General features: G+C 37.9%; 1 protein-coding gene across 1 annotated transcript in view; it reads left to right on the top strand.

Moving 5' to 3' along the window:
- Positions 1–18,336, top strand: part of GRIN3A (glutamate ionotropic receptor NMDA type subunit 3A) — a gene marked incomplete at both ends in the record, with an annotated part of 137,307 nt that overhangs the window by 27,619 nt on the left and 91,352 nt on the right. Inside the window, one exon of the mRNA XM_079707078.1 lies at positions 14,811–15,415. Within this exon, the coding sequence (XP_079563204.1) occupies positions 14,811–15,415 (605 nt within the window). The remainder of the gene's footprint in view (positions 1–14,810; positions 15,416–18,336) is intronic.

The following is an 18,336-nucleotide window of genomic DNA, read 5'->3' as shown; positions in this document are numbered from 1 at the left end:
GAGGGGAGAGTTCATACTGTAGTTCAGGTGTCCATGTTCCCCTCTCCCACTCTCCAAGCCAAGTTGTGTCTCTGAACTCAAGTAGAAGCTTAATTACTTTATCTTTTATGCAAACTCCAAGATACTCTGTTATTCATAGTAATAACAGGTGTGTTATTTTAAGGTTTAAAATACTGATAAGACTTCTGTCATCTTCCTTTGTCCTCTTCTTTCCCTTAACATAGTTTTTATTTATTGTCATTTCCAGTTACTTTGTTAGAATCCCACTGTAGGTTGGTCACAGAGATTTCAAAGTCATTTCTCCAGTTCTGTAATGGTACCTCACTCTAGATAACAGGTAACTGAAAGGTTGCCTCAGTATTGATACTTTTGTATATTGAATCATGTTTTAAATGCATCACTGTTGAGCATTTAAACAAATTCAATTACGAATAATTTATAAAGCACAATAAATATTTCTCCACAACCGTCTATAGTGTAAAGAAAATGACTGACACACACTGAGTTTGAGCATATCATGATTCACTTGTATTTCTAAACAGTGCCTGGGGCGAATATGCATTTGAGCAATTCTGTCAATCCTCTTGGCATTCAGATGCCACTTTTCTGATTGACATCAGAGAAGATTTGTGTCATCTGGAAGGATAGGATTTTATGGGAAAGCAGATAATCATTCTTGGCTCTAGAGAGACACCACATTAGTCAAACAGGAAGGAAAATGACATAAAAAATAGACACAGGGCTTCCCTGGTGGCGCAGTGGTTGAGAGTCCGCCTGCCGCTGCAGGGGACACGGGTTCGTGCCCCGGTCTGGGAAGATCCCACATGCCGCGGAGCGGCTGGGCCCGTGAGCCATGGCCACTGAGCCTGTGCTCCGGAGCCTGTGCTCCGCAAGGGGAGAGGCCACAACAGTGAGAGGCCCGCCTACCGCAAAAAAAAAAAAAAAAAAAAAAAAAATAGACACACATCTCAGCTAAGGGTCAGACTTCTCCTCTAAATCTAAACTTACATATCACCATTTATTCATTCAACCAACACTTCTCTGTGAGTCTCTTATTTTCTGGGCAATGTAACTCAGGATTTCACTATATAATGGAAGATCTCTAGCCCCCAAATATTCCAGGGGAGGAGAGAGATGAGTAAACTAATGATTATGCCATGTAATAAATGAGAGGCAAATGTACAAAATATGGTGGGGCTGCAGATAAAAGACAAGCAAGTAATATAACTTGAGGGTGAAGCAAGTAACAATGTTTAACCAGAGAAAAGAAACCTGAGCACAGCCTTGAAAGATGACTGGGAGTTAGTGATGCAAAAAGAGAGGTAAAGAGTGTTCTGGGCAGAGAAAATGATCCATGGATGTAGAGGCAAGAGAGCTGGGAATTCCAAGGTTTTTGAAGTGGCTTCCAAGATCAAAGGAAACTAAGATATATTTAGACAATTGAATAAACAGTACCACCCCTGTTGTGCTTCAAAGGAGATAAGGATGAGGGCTAGAAAACAGAGAGCTCTGATGGATCTTGCATAATCTGGAACAGTCAGCTCTGATGGATCTTGCATAATCTGGAAAGGGAGGCAAGAAATAAGATATCAGGACTCTCCAGGATCACCCAGGACACAGGCAGAGGGAGAGAGAAAATCATCAACATTGTGAATTTAGCCCTTTGAGATGCTGGACTGGGTTACAAAGGCTGGGTTATCAATTCTCTTTTATTCTGGAAACAGTAAAGACCTCTCAAGGTCCCTGATCTCTTTGTGGGTCTATGTTCCCTGGACTGACTTAGAAAACATAATGATGATCTTTGGTAGTTCTTCTCATTTTAAAGCCTGAAGGCCTTTGGTGTGATATGCAAGAGTTTTTTTAAAAAATGCCAATAGAGGCTAAATAATGCTAACAGAATGAATATATATGGACAGTAAGTAATTCCAGAAAGAGATCATTCCAGAGTTCATATAGTAAGTTGGATGGAAACCCAGAAAATCCATTTTATTTGATTTAATTCTTTTTAGCACTAGATATGTTAGTGATTAATGTTTCCCTTTCAAGACATGATGTGATTGTATATGTTTGTCACAGTGGAGAAGAAAAATTAGTGAATTCATAAATCAGTACACTCTTTATACCTCTTTTATAAAGAGCAATTATTTGTGGTTTAAGGACTGCAGAGAGATATTAGAGTATGCAAGTTTGGGCTGAGCCTGAATCTTTCCTTTAAAATAAAATTAAACACAAGTAGATATATTCATAAATATTAAAAATTTAGTCATATTCACAAAAGACTGTCAGGAAGACAGACCACCTCAATTAAACAAATTATCAACTTTCCAAATAGAACGAGAAAGACCTTTAACTCACTCTTGCACCTTAATACATGGCATTCTGTAAACTGTACAGGAGTTTGAATTAAGTGAGCTTTTAAGGTCCCTTATAAACCAAATGATAAAATCATAAGTGCACTAATTAGCTTTTGGTGGACCTTCAAACTTAATATTTCTGCCTTATCTGATTATCACTGGGCTTGAATGGATACAGGCAATGATGTGACAAGTGAGTTCACAACAGGGCCAGATGCAATCCAAATCTTAAGTTTGAAAATTAACCAAATAGTTCATTTTTCATTTCATAATAAGTGACAATGCTCACATAGACCATCCTGAATGAACATAGGTCTGTTCATTCAGGATTCATCATTCTAGACCTGAAGGCACCAGAACTGCTTATAGAGGCTTTAAGAGTTTGAAGGCTCTAATTCTACTTTCTCTAATTCATGAGAAAGTACTGCCTCTGTGACCAGAGACTTTGAAACTAAATTCAATACTTCTAATGCCTTCTTACTTTGAACCAGGATTTGAAAGGTACAAAGAATTAACTACGCTAATGTGTGCCTATTAATGCAAGTGAAATAAAATGTATTGCAGCAAAGCTTAATCACAATGAATAGATCACAAGTTTTGAAATAAGGTGGTAAGATGGAAATTTACTTAGATACTATTTAAGGTCATGCTAATACTATTTCTAGTATTAAACTGCTCAATGTCAGGTAGCAAGCAATGAATGTGAGTCCATCTAATTTTTCAAAATTTTCAAATGAAATAAGAAGCCATTATGCGACTAAATTGATTTTATAAATTTTATGATATTATAAAAATTAATCTGGAATGCTAAACCAGAATATACGAAAGTCATGTTACATCACAATTAGTTGAACCATGGTTTAAATGTACAAAACATGTACTTGTATCAATTTAAAAAATGGCTTACGGAATCGAGAAAACAGTTTATGTCAACTGTGGTGTCAGTTAATAGAAATAATCAATATTTAGCTGACTTTTCATTCTTAGTATAATAAAGCAAATTAGTATGTGACATAAGCCATCTCTTAATAATAGTTTCAAGCTGCATTGACATAAAATAATCAAATTTCCATAGGAAATTTAACTTGCATGCTAGACAGTTTATCTGGTGCACATTTCAACAGTTCCCATTATAAGAAAATATGCTGCAGTTTGTCACCGAGAGAGTGTCTATAATAGTTTGAATACATCAATAAATTTTAATTATCTTATAGATCATCTGCCCTGCTGATACCTGTAAATGTGGAGGTTTGTTCAAATACTACTTAATTTGACAAAAACCTGAGCGTGGAAATAGGAACTAAAATCAGTCTTAAACCAACATCTTTATTCCAAAAGTTTTTGAAGTGTAACAAATAATGTTATCCTCTGTAATATGAAGATGAAAAAGTTGGCATAGAATTTGAAAATTATATCTAATTTGAATATTCTACTCTAGAAATGCCTCCTTTACCTCTATCCAGCTTATTGATCCTGCCAACCCCCTACTGTCCAGAAAACAGACATGCAAATGCATCGCGTCCCCTATTGTAACAGTGCTTTCTACTTCATAAATCACTTTCACATGCATATCATCATGTGGTCTCCAGAATGTCCTGAGGTAGTTGGTTGACTATTATTATTCTCTTGCCACAGTTAAAGAAGTGGAAGTCAAGTTCCCCAGAACAGTCCTGATATCAAATCCAGGCCACAGCCTCCTTAATATTTGCTTATAAGATGGTCTTGATGTATTTTACTCTTATTTGAGACAAAATAGTGACATGAGAGTTATATTCTTTCTAGCTCAAAGTATACTAAAAAGAGGCTGCAAGGAGTTGATGAAAGTTGTCAAACTGACAAAACAAAAGGGGATAGTAGGTAACCCTACGCCGTGGCAGGAAAGAGAAAAACTATACTTTCGAGAGAGGCTCAAGAGCTCCAGCATTTCCATAAGCTCAGCCCTACTTAGTTCAGTCAACATGGAAAGCAGCTGGCTCCATGGCCCCTGAGCACATCATGGTTCCACAGTCAGGCACAGTAACTGGTGCTGACATCAGAATGTTCTGAGTCATGAGGGAAGGATCAATTGTTCCAGCCCAAGTAACTGGGCTAATTTTGTTAACAACACCAATGATAATAATAAGGCTAACATTTATTAGGTACTTACTACATGTTGGGTGTGAGGACACCTCCTTAATTGTCAGATCCTGCCTTTTCTAGCCTCCTCCTCCCTTCCATGTCATCCATGACCTTCACCTGTAAACTTGGTCTTGCCCCCGTACCCAGGGCTTGTCTGAAATTCAGGAAAGAAGGGTGTGAAGATATTTGTCTCATAATCTAAAACTGAAAAACTAAATCACCATTCCTTTTAGCCTGGCTCAAACTTTGGGCCCTATTTCTTGTCACTGGTCTGCTGCTTTATGTCTAAATTAATCCTCAGTTTGTGTCTTGGTGCTGATAATAGTATCCTCTAGACTTTAAAGTCCATAAAAGAAAAGACAACTTTGGCCTTATTTGCTACTGTAGTCCCAGTCAGTACCCAATGACTGGCACAAAACAGATACTCAACTATTCATTAAATAAGCTGAATGTACCACCAGTCTAGCCCTTATACTTCAGTTCTCTTAGTATAATATTCCTAACCTCATCAGCAACAGCATCATTATTATAAGCTACCGCTTACTGTTTACTGTGTGCTGATGCTTTATATATATTATGTTATTTAATACTCACAAACCTTGCAAGGTAGGTGGTATCATTTTCAATGCGCAGAAAAGTAAAATGAAGCTCCACGAGGCTAAATGATTTTCATAAAGTCTATCACACAGAACTGGTAAATGGCAGAGCCACAATTCAAACAAAGATCTGAGTTACTCCAAAAAGAGCCAAAGTGTTCTCTCCTCTGGGCTCCCTTGGGAGTTGCAGTGACCTACTGAACCCCAAACCAAGGTTTTGGACCTTGCTGCCTGCTACTAGTCTTTCCTGATGTCAAAGGGCCACATTTTCAGTGACTCCCTGTCCCTGGTTCACCTTTTCCTACACTGGGCCATTTTGCCTGTACTGACTGCTCTCTTGAGCACCATATGACTACATATCTTCTGTAGCCAACATCCTTTTAAACAAAGTCCTCCCCCTCCCCAAGTATACTGGTGACAGTTTTTTTTAAGCCCCAGAATTTGTACCTGGGCAGGGTATATCTTGTATGCATGGGCTGAGAGGACAGAACTCAGAGAGTGAGTGGCAGCTAAAGGCTTTCAAGATTACCAAAGGTCAGGTGAGAGAAACAAAGTATAACCATCCACAACAAAAAGTAGAAGTGGGTGGAACACAGATGAAAGAGTTGAGTGTCGATAATTAGATGGATCTAGAATGGGAAAAAAATACGTGATCGAAAGCCCAGCACAGGAAGCTTGAGTGATTGCCACAAGCTGACCTGCTATGCCCCTGACTTCTCTTTCTAGAAATTGGCCTAAGGTGAAAAAGGATTGAGTTGGTTCAAATAGTACCTACTGCATGCGTCTGCTCATTCCTCTGCCTGAAGACACGCATCTCTGTACCCATGGCCTGACATATAATAGCCTTTCAACACTTGCTTTGTTGGATGAATCCATCAGCCAGTTGTTGTCGAAGACAGTGTATCTGTACCAACACTTCCTCCTAAAACTGAGCCAGTCTACCAGTGTCTGCTCTACTTCCAGGAGGGAAGACTAGCTTTCCTCAAACTGCTGCAGTGAAATAGACCACACCCAGCATGATTGGCAGGATTATGCCAACTGTACCATGTATCCATAATCCTGCCTTCTGAAGCATTCATTGTATTTTACTGCTCTCTTATATATTGCTTCATATATCACTCAAAAATCCTGAGGGATATATCCTAAGATCTTTGTTGACACTCCCATACATAACAGTCAAACACCATTGTAGATTATAGTTTCGTCCATGAAGTTCAGTAGGATCTAAATGAAAAACTTAAGTGACCTTCTCCAAACTTTCTTATTTTACCAAACACAAAACTGATGTCATTAATTATACCACTGGCTTTCTTTGTTAAATTGTCATTATTGAAGAAACACAAGTCTTGTTTCACAAGAGTTGCTACAAATGGGAGGATGAGGGAAGAAAACGGCTGAGAAGCCGTGTGCATGCTGAGCAGCAGGCTTGGCCTCCCTCACTGGCTCCCGTGTGCCAGCCGCACAGGGCATGTCATTCTAACCCATACCATGACACATCTTAAAAGGGACTTGATTCCATGGGCTTTTAGGATTACCTGCAAATAACTGGAGCTATAAATTTTAAATCTACAAATGTCAAGACTCTAATGCACATTTTATTCTTACCAAGTGGAGGGAGCAGTATAGAGTACTGGCCCAAAGCACAGGCTTTCAAGACTTACAAACTTGGATTTTGGACCCAGGCTCTATTTCTCAGTAGCTGTGCAACCTTGGGGAAATTACTCACTCTTTCTGAGCCCCATTTTTGTCATCTGTTAAAGGAGGCTAATCATCGTAATCACCTCATGAGGTCATTGTGAGGATAAAATAAGACAATATGCAAAAAGCACTAGGGCCATTGGTAGGTATTAGCTTTTCATTTGTATTATTATTATTATTAGATTACAATTTCTGGGCAGGGACTATGCCTTATGTTTGCCTGAATCCCTAATGCAACCGCAAAAACAGTTAATTTATTTAAAAGCCTGGGCTTCTAAAGGAATAAGCTTTAATTTTCAGAAAGAAAAAGACTTCTATATAATATAGGTCAAATGAGCTGTGCGGTAATGAGAAACAGCAAACTTCCTGCAGCCTCCTTGGCTGAGGAGAAGCGAAAGCAGTGTAGGAGGCGGTTCTGAGCCCCTTGAACACCTTTAGCAATCAGCAGACTTAGGAATAGAAGGGAATTTCATCTCCATTAAAAGTAGTGGAAATATTATGCTCACTTGAGCTTTCTGAGCTTTGGCCTAGAAGTCAAAACTAAATGGGTGTGCTTGCCCAGGAAAGAGCTGAGAGAATTTCATCTTTTCTCCTCTCTTGAAGCAAACCCAACCTCATTACCTCTTTTCTTCTTGTCAAAGCATCTGACAAGCTCGTTGCTGCAATGAATCCTGTTTTTGAAACTTTTACTGATCCCCAAAATAGCTGAATCTGTGCTCTTGGGAAGAACAAAGATTGATGGGGGATCTCCAGCAACTGGCACCCAAAATTCCCTAACTCGTGATGTCACACTGGAGCTAGTTACCAAAGAAAGAAGTTTTTTGCTTTGGGGGTTTTTTTATGGGGGGGTGTGCTCTGCTGTGAATATGATGTCTTCCAAATAAATAGCGGCTCCCATCTGAGATGGAGTTGCTCTTTTCCTGCTAAGGAGTTGGTATAATTGGTATTTGTAAAAGATATTTATTGCAGGGATCATTGCATGAAAATAGAAAAGAGAAAGGAAAAAGAGCAATAATAGCAAAGAAAAACAATTGTATTGCAGTCACTTTAGCAGGCATGTCCAACACAATGAATTAACTCTAAGAAAATTGTAATAACTATTACTTACTGGGCCTTCACTCTGGGCCAGTTACTTTCCATGCATTATCACATTCTCACATTTCATTCTCTAAATGAACCTGTAAGGTAGGAGGTAGTATTTTCCTCGTTTTAGAGATGAGAAATTTATGACTCAGAGACACTGAGTGACTTGTTGAAAGCCACACGGCTTGTAAATGATGGAGCCAGAAGCTAAGGATAGGTTGCTAGGACTACTAAGTCCTAAGCACAATACTTACTGTCCCACAAAAGGAGAGAAAAGCTCAGCTGACTGAAGACAGTGATCCAGCCAGAAGGGACAGTTTAGGATTTGAGCAAGGACATTGAAGACTCTGCAAAAGGGGACGGTAAAGAATCAAGCAGGGCCTCCCTGGTGGCGCAGTGGTTGGGAGTCCGCCTGCTGATGCGGGGGATACGGGTTCGTGCCCCGGTCTGGGAGGATCCCATATGCCGCGGAGCGGCTGGGCCCGTGAGCCATGGCCGCTGAGCCTGCGCGTCCGGAGCCTGTGCTCCGCAACGGGAGAGGCCACAGCGGTGGGAGGCCCGCGTACCACAAAAAAAAAAAAAAAAAAAAAAAAAAAAAAGAATCAAGCAGAGGGGACTTCCCTGCTGGCGCAGTGGTTAAGAACCCACCTGCCAATGCAGGGGACACAGGTTCGAGCCCTGGTCCGGGAAGATCTTACATGGCGCGGAGCAACTAAGCCCCTCTGCCACAGCTACTGAGCCTGCGCTCTAGTGCCCACAAGCCACAACTACTGAGCCTGCATGCTGCAACTACTGAAGCCAGTGCACCTAGAGCCTGTGCTCTGCAACAAGAGAAGCCACTGCAATAAAAAGCCTGCGCACCGTAACGAAGAGTAGCCCCCGCTCACCGCAACTAGAGAAAGCCCGTGAGCAGCAACAAAGACCCAACACAGCCAAGAATAAATAAATAAATAAATAAATAAATAAATAAATAAATAAAATTAAAAAAAAAAAAAGAATCAAGCAGAGGGAATGTAGAAGCAGGTAGTGGCTCCAACCATTTATCTGGGACTAGGAAGATTGTACCTAGTCAAAGAGGAATGGATGGTCAAAATGAAACTACATTTTTAGTTAAATGTGTATTTTTTTTAAAATCAGTATTTGTGTTTACCTATATATAGTGATTAATCATTTTTATACACATCCCTTATTTTTTCTGAAGTCCCAGTTAGAGAGTGCTTATACAGTGCAAATATGTGCATCCACCTACCCTACTAATCATAATTATTACACTTTTCCTGGGATACTCTTTCCCCTTTCCTAGTCTTGCTACACCCTATTAGTTTCATTTACAGTAATTTCCATAATTTATAATTATATTAAGTGTTTATTTGTCTACTTATCTGTAAATTGTCTCTCTCTCACCCACTGTATAGAAAACAGGGAATTTTTAGAGAGTATGGCTCACAGTAGGAGCTTAAAATTAATTTTCTTGATTGAATGAATGCTCAGTCAAGGGTTCTATTTCCTGATTAGTAAATGTTCTTTACATTTTGTGACCATTAACTCTGTCAAATATGTTGCAAATATTCTTTTGTTTCTCATGTTCCTTTATTTTTTTGTTTGTTTGTTTATGAGAGGTGTTTAATGCTGGAAATAAACCATATTGTAATATTTAGTTTAATGTATTTCTCTTTATCATTGTGATTTCTGACACATTTACCTATTTGTTCTAACTTTTAATGATTTGACATTATACTTTTAACTCTTAAATGGCCTGGAATTTATTTTTAATATATGGTAGAACTAGGACTTTAAATGATATTTATTTTCCCAAATAATCTATTTTCTCAACTCCTAACTTCATATGTTTCTTCTATATTCCTTTATAACTTTCAGTGTATAGTATTCAATATATTAATATAGTATATTAAATCAATGTACTTCTTAATGTACATTAACGTCTGTTCTATTTATTTACCTGTTAATCCTTTTGTTAATACTTACCTGTTTTAATTATTACGGTTATATAAAAATTGCATTTTCTGTTGTGTCCTAATATCTCTTTAGGCACGGCCCATCTATCTTTTTATTTTTCCACATTTTCTTACCCTTCTTGCCTGGTTTTTGTTTCTGTGGAATTTTAATCTTTTACTAGTTGTAAATCCACTGTGCTCCATAACAGCTAAAGCAATCTTCCCTTACACAATTGAATAAATCTCTGACACTTCTGCAATTCTCTGACACTGGCAACTGCACTGCTGTCTTGGCAACTCCTCTCTCCTTCCAGCTCTGCACTTGACTTGCTGAGATTTCATTCCATGAGTGCATTTCAACATGGCCATTTCCCATCCACACTTCTGGCCCATACTTTTGGGAATGTCAGCCCCCAAATAATGTAGAAGCAGATTATGATGGGAATAAAAACCTAAAATTCAATGGAGTGGAGAGGCGTGTTATCTTGCTTAGAAATAAAGACTCAATTCAAAGTATAGGAAAATTACATTAGAAAATTCCTTAAGTTAGCGAAAACATAGAAACAACCTAAGTGTCCATCAAAAGATGAGTGGATAAAGCAGATGTGTGATACACACACACACACACACACACACACACACAATGGGATATTACTCAGCCATAAAAAGGATGAAGGGCTTCCCTGGTGGCGCAGTGGTTGACAGTCCGCCTGCTGATGCAGGGGACACGGGTTCGTGCCAAAAAAAAAAAAAAAGGATGAAATCTTGCCACTTGTGACAACATGGATGGATCTAGAGGGTATTATGCTAAGTGAAGTCAGACAGAGAAAGACAAGTACCATATGGTTTCACTTATATGTGGAATCTAAAAAACAAAACGAATCAACAAACAAAAACAAAGCAGAAACAGACGTAGATAAAGAGAACAAACTGGTGGTTGCCAGAGGTTGGGGCGAAGGTTGGATGAAATAGGTGAAAGAGACTAAGAGATACAACTACCAGTTATAAAATAAATAACTTATGAGGAAGTATTAGACAGCTTAAGGAATATAGTAGTCAATAATACTGTAATAATTTTGAATGGTGACAGATGGTTACCAGACTTATTATGGTGATCATTTCATAATATATTTGAATGTCAAATCACTGTTGCACACCTGAAATTGACATAATGTTGTGCATTAACTATACTTCAGTTTTTAAAAATTACCTATTTAATTTGGCATATATGATTTTGTGTATATAACTGTGTGCAATAACATGTATTTATTACAATACATAATACCTATATATAATAGTCATAGGTAATAAAGAATACACTCACTTAGAATAATTAGAATTATCAGTACTACTTCATTTTTCTCTCCCCTTACCTCTTCCTGTGCCTGTATATTTTAATTTATAGAAATTGAATGCACTTATGAAGCAGTTTTTACTGTCAGCATGGCTGAGAGAGGCTTCTTGACTCAAGTTGTTTTGTTATTGGATCTCTGATTTAGGAGATAAACAATGTAGAAATTTTTTTAAAATTATACCTTCCTTCAGGCTATGGGTTGTTCTTCTGCAAACAGCAAACTATCTGTCAGACGTAGATTTTGATTCTCAGTTTCATTTGATAGGTCTTGTTTAATTTTTGTCCCAGATTTTGATGAAAGTTTTACTATTAGGCTTGAATTTTTTGTTATAAGTTTTCATATCTGTGTGTGTGTGTCATGCACACACACGCACACGCACCTTTCCCTTGATTATTATATGGAGAGAAATTAGGAGATTTTGCTTCTGAGGCTGCCAGATAAATACAATATCACTAGATGTTTCTAAACTATTACTTAATAAATATTTATTTGAAGAATTGTGTTCCTTAAATTCGTGTAAGGATTAACTTCCACATCTAGACTTTCTTACTAGAATTGTTTGTAGGGATGAGTGTGATTATACGGATCACATAATCCACAGGGAGGGGCTTTCATTTTACTCCTCTGTCACTCTCTCAGGCCAAATGCATTTGTCTCTCTGGTGCTGAATGCTCAATGTGATTAGCTAATTTTACTTCCCTATTTAGCAAGAGGAGAACATTTTCATCTCTGCCTCCATTAGAACATGATCTTCACATACTGATTTAATAAATCTCTCTGTAGGAAGTGGATAGATGGGCCTTTGTCCCCACTGGGGGCAAAATATTGGGTCGTGCAGCTCTGCAGGAAATGGTTTTCTTCTCAGTCTTTCAGTGACAAGATTATGATCATAGCCCAGGATGGACAAAAGAAAATTCCAGTTGATAAATACTATCTCTGGTTAACTAATAACTGTGTTAGAAGAGATGATTGAGATATGGTCCTTATCCTAAAGGAGCTTCCAGTCTAGTGTGAGAGATAAACACTTAACCAAATAACTAACTTACGGTATGAAGGGTGCTGTAATAGAGGGATGAACAAAATGACACCCTGACACAGACATGAGACGATTAATTCTGCTTGGGCAACAGTCAGAGGGGCAGTCAAACAAAAACCCAGTTCACCATTGCAGGAAATCAAAAGGGCAAAAATACTGCGAGAAAAAAAAGCTCAGCAGCAGAAACAGTAGTAAGTGGAATGTAAGCTAATTTCTGGAAATCTGCATGCAAGAGTTGAGTTCTGAAGGATGAATGTGAGTATAGGCAAGTACATTCACACGTGGAGAATTCAGCGTATCAAATTTGTGTAGATGTGAAAATGCTCACTCTGACACAAGAAAAATAAATTGTCCACTATGACCTGTCTTGGGGTACGTGTTTGGAGTGTTACAGGTGAAGTTTGAAATTTGTCCTATGGGTGGTTCAGAGGTTATGGTGCAGAAGAATGATACGGTCATATTTATGTTTTAGAAAGAAAACTGGCAACAGAATAGGGAACTGAGGCCAAGAAAACAGTTGGGAATAATTTGTTCCTGCCACCTAAATGTATAGCTTGCCTTCCATTGCTCATTGATTCTGGAAGAGGGTTAAGGCACAGGAGGATATAAAAAGGAAGAAGGAAAGGAAGAAAGTTAAAAGAGGAGGAAAGAAAGAACTCTCTGGAGCAATTTATATTCATCAGTAGTAAGAGTGAGGAAATGAAGCTTCTGGTCCTTTATCTTATATGGCATCCCAGGCCTAGAAACAGGAACTACCTACCTCCTGGATTTTTGACACCTTTCTCCTTTTGCTTCTTACATCTGACCTTGTCACTAAATTTTAATTTTTAAAAAACCTTTTTTTTAAATCACTCTTCCTATCATTACCACCACTGGCTTCCAGTTTAAACCCTTAGCACCTAATCGAAATCCTAGAAGGCTTATTTTCCCTCTCCCTTTTGAATGCTACCCATAGATGATCCTTCAAAAGCTCTGGTTTTATCATTACAAGTCCTGCTCAAAAGCTTAATTTAGAAGGACAAAAGTCAAGTTATCAAAATAAATTTTAAGACTCCCTCCTCCTTACCATTATGATTACTCTCATTTACTGCCTTTGGTAATAGTTTTTCTCCCATAAATTCCTTTGGAATCCTCACTCCTTATTCTACACATATCAGAATGCTTTTAACCTTTCAAAGAATTCAAAGTTCAGCTCAAACTCTATTTCTTGTTATACACTTTTTGGTAGATAAAGGAAGGCCACACTTCTTTCCTTTTGTACAAGGGCATGAAATTTTACTGCGAAAGCCCTCCTCATGTTATTGACCTGAATGTTTGGCAAGTTCTCAAAAATAGTTCAATAGTCTAATAGCTCCAAAATGGGACCATATTTAGTCAATTTGGACTGTGTCTATTGTACACTACCTTGTGTAAAGCATTGTGCTAACCATCCTCAGGATGTCAGTGTTAAAGGATAAATATGTCAAATGTCTACTCTTAGAACAATTAACAGATTCATTCATTAGAGGACTATTTCCACTTCATCTATATGATTAATAGTTTGTGATTTTTCAAATAAGATACTTTTCTTTCATTGAGTTGGTGAGTTCTATAAGTAGATGTAATTGTGGCAGAAGTTACATAAATGTGTTCAAATGGCACACATTTCACCTTTCACAGCAAGAATCCAGTCTCAGTAGATACAGAAATGCAATCAAACCTTCAATATTAGACTATGTATTTAATTTTTATAAGTATATTGTTAATTATTCCATATGTATTAGTGTATTTAGGCTGCTGTAACACAGACTGGGTAGCTTGTAAACAACAGAATTTCATTTCTCACAGTTCTGGAGGCTAGAAGTTTGAAATCAGGGTCCCAGCATGGTGGCAGACTGCCAGCTTCTCACTGTGTCCTCATATTGTGGAAGGGGTAAGGGAATTCTTTTGAGCCTCTCGGACATTAATCTCATTCATGAGGGTTCTGCCCTCGTGACCTAATTACTTCCCAAAGGCCCCATCACCTCATACCATCACATTGGGGATTAGGATTTCAACATATGAATTTTGGGGAACATAAACATTCAAATATAGCACCACGTATATTAAATGTGCCTTCCTCAGGGGCTAGAACTTTGGGAAACTATGATGCATCCTTTTTCCACACCATCCTTAATACAAGCACCTGCACTGTTTTAAGATTTTTCTACTAGTAGTTTTAAAGGAAAGCAAAAGTAATTTCTTTAAATTATTTCACCTGACAGGAAAATTGAACAAATGAGTTAAGAAGAGGGATAGTTAGAAATGTGATGCCTAAAGGAGACTGTCTGTAGGAAGTAGACAAGCCTGATAAAAACTTAAGACTAAATGTATAGTTGTGTCACCCCTGACATTTACACCAAGAATCATCTGCCCTCTGGTACTCTGAGCAAAAATTATAAGGAAATCAGTTGTAAGGAATCAATTCCATTAGACAGGAAACATAGCTTTCAAAATTACGGGAATTTTATCCCAGAGGCACTTGAATATCATAGGGAAATATAAAAGATGAAGCCTCATAAGAAAGCAAAAATACCCTATATTATAATCTTTGGCCATTACTTTCTAATTCTTCTTTTTCATATCTTTAAATACAGAATCCCCTTCACCTCCAACTGAGTTTAGAAAATTCATTAAGTTCTGATGCTGATGTCACTGTCTCAATCCTGACCATGAACAACTGGTACAATTTTAGCTTGTTGCTGTGCCAGGAAGACTGGAACATCACCGACTTCCTCGTCCTTACCCAGAATAATTCCAAGTTCCACCTGGGCTCTATCATCAACATCACCATCAACCTCTCCTCCACTGAGGACCTCTTGAGCTTCCTGCAGGTCCAGCTTGAGAGCGTTAAGAACAGTACGCCCACAATGGTGATGTTTGGCTGCGACATGGAAAGTATCAGGCGGATTTTTGAAATTACTACCCAGTTTGGGGTAGCACCCCCTGAGCTTCATTGGGTGCTGGGGGATTCCCAGAATGTTGAGCAACTGAGGACAGAAGGTCTGCCCTTAGGGCTCATTGCTCATGGAAAAACAACACAGTCTGTCTTTGAGTACTATGTACAAGATGCCATGGAACTGGTTGCAAGAGCTGTAGCCACAGCCACCATGATCCAGCCAGAACTTGCTCTCATTCCCAGCACGATGAACTGCATGGATGTGGAAACTACAAATCTCACTTCAGGACAATATTTATCAAGGTAGGATGCAAGACCTGGTTTACATCCCCAGTCATAGGGCTGTGATAGGAAGTAAAATCTCCCTATCTATCCCATTTGCAGAAAGCACATGGCATATAGTGGGAAATCCTCAGTCCCACTTTTAAATCCTGGCTTAGTCCCATACTAGCTATGTGTTCTTGGCAAGCTATTTAAAAACTCTGAGCCTCAGTTTTCTCATTAGCAAACTAAGATAATAGCTTGATATATTATAATAAAGACACCACAAAATTCTATATGAAAAGTACCTAACACTGCTCAGCTCATAGTAGATGCACAACAAATGTTTCCATCCCTGCTCACTTTTTCCTGTATCAACAGACTTGGACAAATCTCTCTAAATCTATACAGAGAAAAAAATCAGTCACGCTGGAGATAGACTTTTCTCTCTACTTCCAGGCTATGATGAATAAGGCAGAATAGAGAAGTGACTAAAGACATAGACCCTGGAGCCAGACTCCCTATGCTTGAATTTTAGCTTTGTATGACTTGGTCAAGTGATTTAACTTCTCTGAGCCTTAAGTTTCCTATGTCCTATACCCACTTATGTAAAAAAGATATAACAGTAGATCCTACTATCCATGGAGGAGTTGTGATAGGTAGATAGTAGATGATAGGAAGTAGATAGATAGAACTAAGAGTTCCACAAGAGTAAAATGTATACGTTTTTTTTTATGTTATATATATATATATATATATATATATATATATATACACTTTTTAAAATTAGCTACCTTTCTTTTCTAGTTCCTCAATCTGGTTCAGAATCTAGAATGAAAAAGCCTGTTTAAGTTAAAGAATAATTCATCCTATAGACATGGTTTTCATGATCCCTGGAAAAAGGAGAAATCCTTTAAGGATATTTTACAGGGGCCTAGATTTTTTCCTGAAAAGGACCACCTATGGTCAGAGAGGCCAAATCAGAGAATTATTGCTGTTTCAGAGATGAAGGCTTAGCTATAGTCTGGCCCCATTTTAGGAAGTCCTCTTGGAACAGGGACATCTGACTGTGTTGAGGAGCACAAGGTAACCTCATGGTGTCTTGCCTTTTAAAAGACATGAACGTGTGAGGAAAGATCAGAAGGTGCCAAGCATTTTACATTTAATTTCACATGTATGGATTGAGCACCTACTATGCACAAGGCAACATGCTAAAAGCCATATATATGGCAGAATTTAAGCACAGCCTACATACTCCTTAAAGAATGTTGTTAATAAAATATCTCAAAAATTCACTTATTAGGAATCTATAAATGATAAAATTAGATGTCCTATCATCAACTGAACTTTCCATTTTTTCCATAATGTATTTGAATTTCCTCAAGATTAAAGTCTATGAAAAAAAATAAGGTCTATGCATGTTTTATTTTATAGCCACTATCCAGAACTAATCTGGTTTTTTTTTTTTATCTTTTTTTTTTTGGCTGCATTGGGTCTTCGTTGCTGTGCACGGGCTTTCTCTAGTTGTGGCGAGCGGGGGCTGCTCTTTGCTGTGGTGTGCGGGCTTCTGATTGTGATGGCTTCTCTTGTTGCGGAGCACAGGTTCTAGGGTGCGCCGGCTTCATAGTTGTGGCACGCGGGCTCAGTAGTTGTGGCGCACAGGCTCAGTTGCTCCGTGGCATGTGGGATCTTCCCAGACCAGGGCTCGAACCTGTGTCCCCTGCACTGGCAGGCAGATTCTTAACCACTGCGCCACCAGGGAAGTCCTAATCTACTGTTTTTCAACTAGCACTTCACTGAGGCTCAGGATTTTATCTGGGATAAGAAACATCCTCCTTCATAACAAAAATATAAGCAAAGCCTTTTGTTATAATTTCAAATAGTCATTAGTTTGGAAGGACAATCTTAAACAATAAACAGGAAAAAACACTTGTGAAAACTATATTAAATTTTTTAATGTTTTTCTGTCTCATATAAAATGTAGAGCACAAGAAAAATAATTCTGTTTGGATCCTAAAAATGTTTAGAAGCTACAGAGAGAAATATTTGTTGACTTGGGTTGTATATACTTTAGGGGTTCATTTTATCAAGATCAAACTGATCTTTCTGGCTCCTCAAAATTTAATTTATATTAAAGTTATGTGCCTCCTTCTATAAAGATCCCATGGCACTTTGTACATGAAATTATATGATGGTACTTAGTCTATTCCATCATCATTATTTGTCTATGTGTCTGACTTCTAAACTAAAATATAAATTCTATTAAGTGGAGATACTATTGAACTTAGTTTAATGCCTGGCATATAGCAGCTACTTAATAGACATTTATTGAAATTAACAAAGAAAGAAAAGGAAATTTTATATTATATTTACATCCTACACCATCTGTTGCTCTAGAAGAATAATGGGTGGTTAATAGATAAATAAAATTTTGTCTAAATTAAAAACAGAGTTTTATTAACTTACCTAGATACCATCCAGTTTTCTTTTCCTTTTTTTTTTTTTTTTTTTTTTTTGATAGAACGTTAGGTTAGCAGATAACCTCTGCCCTTGTGGCTATTTCCACATGATTATTCCACAAACTTTGAAAGTTGTGAAAGAAGAGTGTGAGATTTGGAGCCTGGAAGCAATTCACCGTGTATACAGGTCAGCAACAATATCTTCATCTCTGTGGATGTGTTTGAGAATGAACTTAAAGAACTTCAGGAAATATGCCTAGGACTTCTTAAACTCCCTGAGGAATACAGTCAAAGAGAAAGTTTCAAAGTGTTCAGGAAAGGGTCAAGGGAAGTGAGCAAAAGCCTTCAAGGGGTCTTCATAATGAATAACTGAAAAGCTGTCTTAAGCTATAAAACATCTGTGGATTTTTCATCATCCTTATTTATTTTGTTGAATACAGTCTTTTTAGAAAGTTCGTTATTCTCAGTCCATAAGTCACATCTCCATATAGTAATTTTCTTAAT

The sequence above is a fragment of the Hyperoodon ampullatus genome (genome assembly GCF_949752795.1).
Source record: "Hyperoodon ampullatus genome assembly, chromosome: 6".
Taxonomy (NCBI): domain Eukaryota; kingdom Metazoa; phylum Chordata; class Mammalia; order Artiodactyla; family Ziphiidae; genus Hyperoodon; species Hyperoodon ampullatus.
Note: the sequence above shows the minus strand (reverse complement) of the source record. Positions and strands in the feature narration are given on the sequence as shown.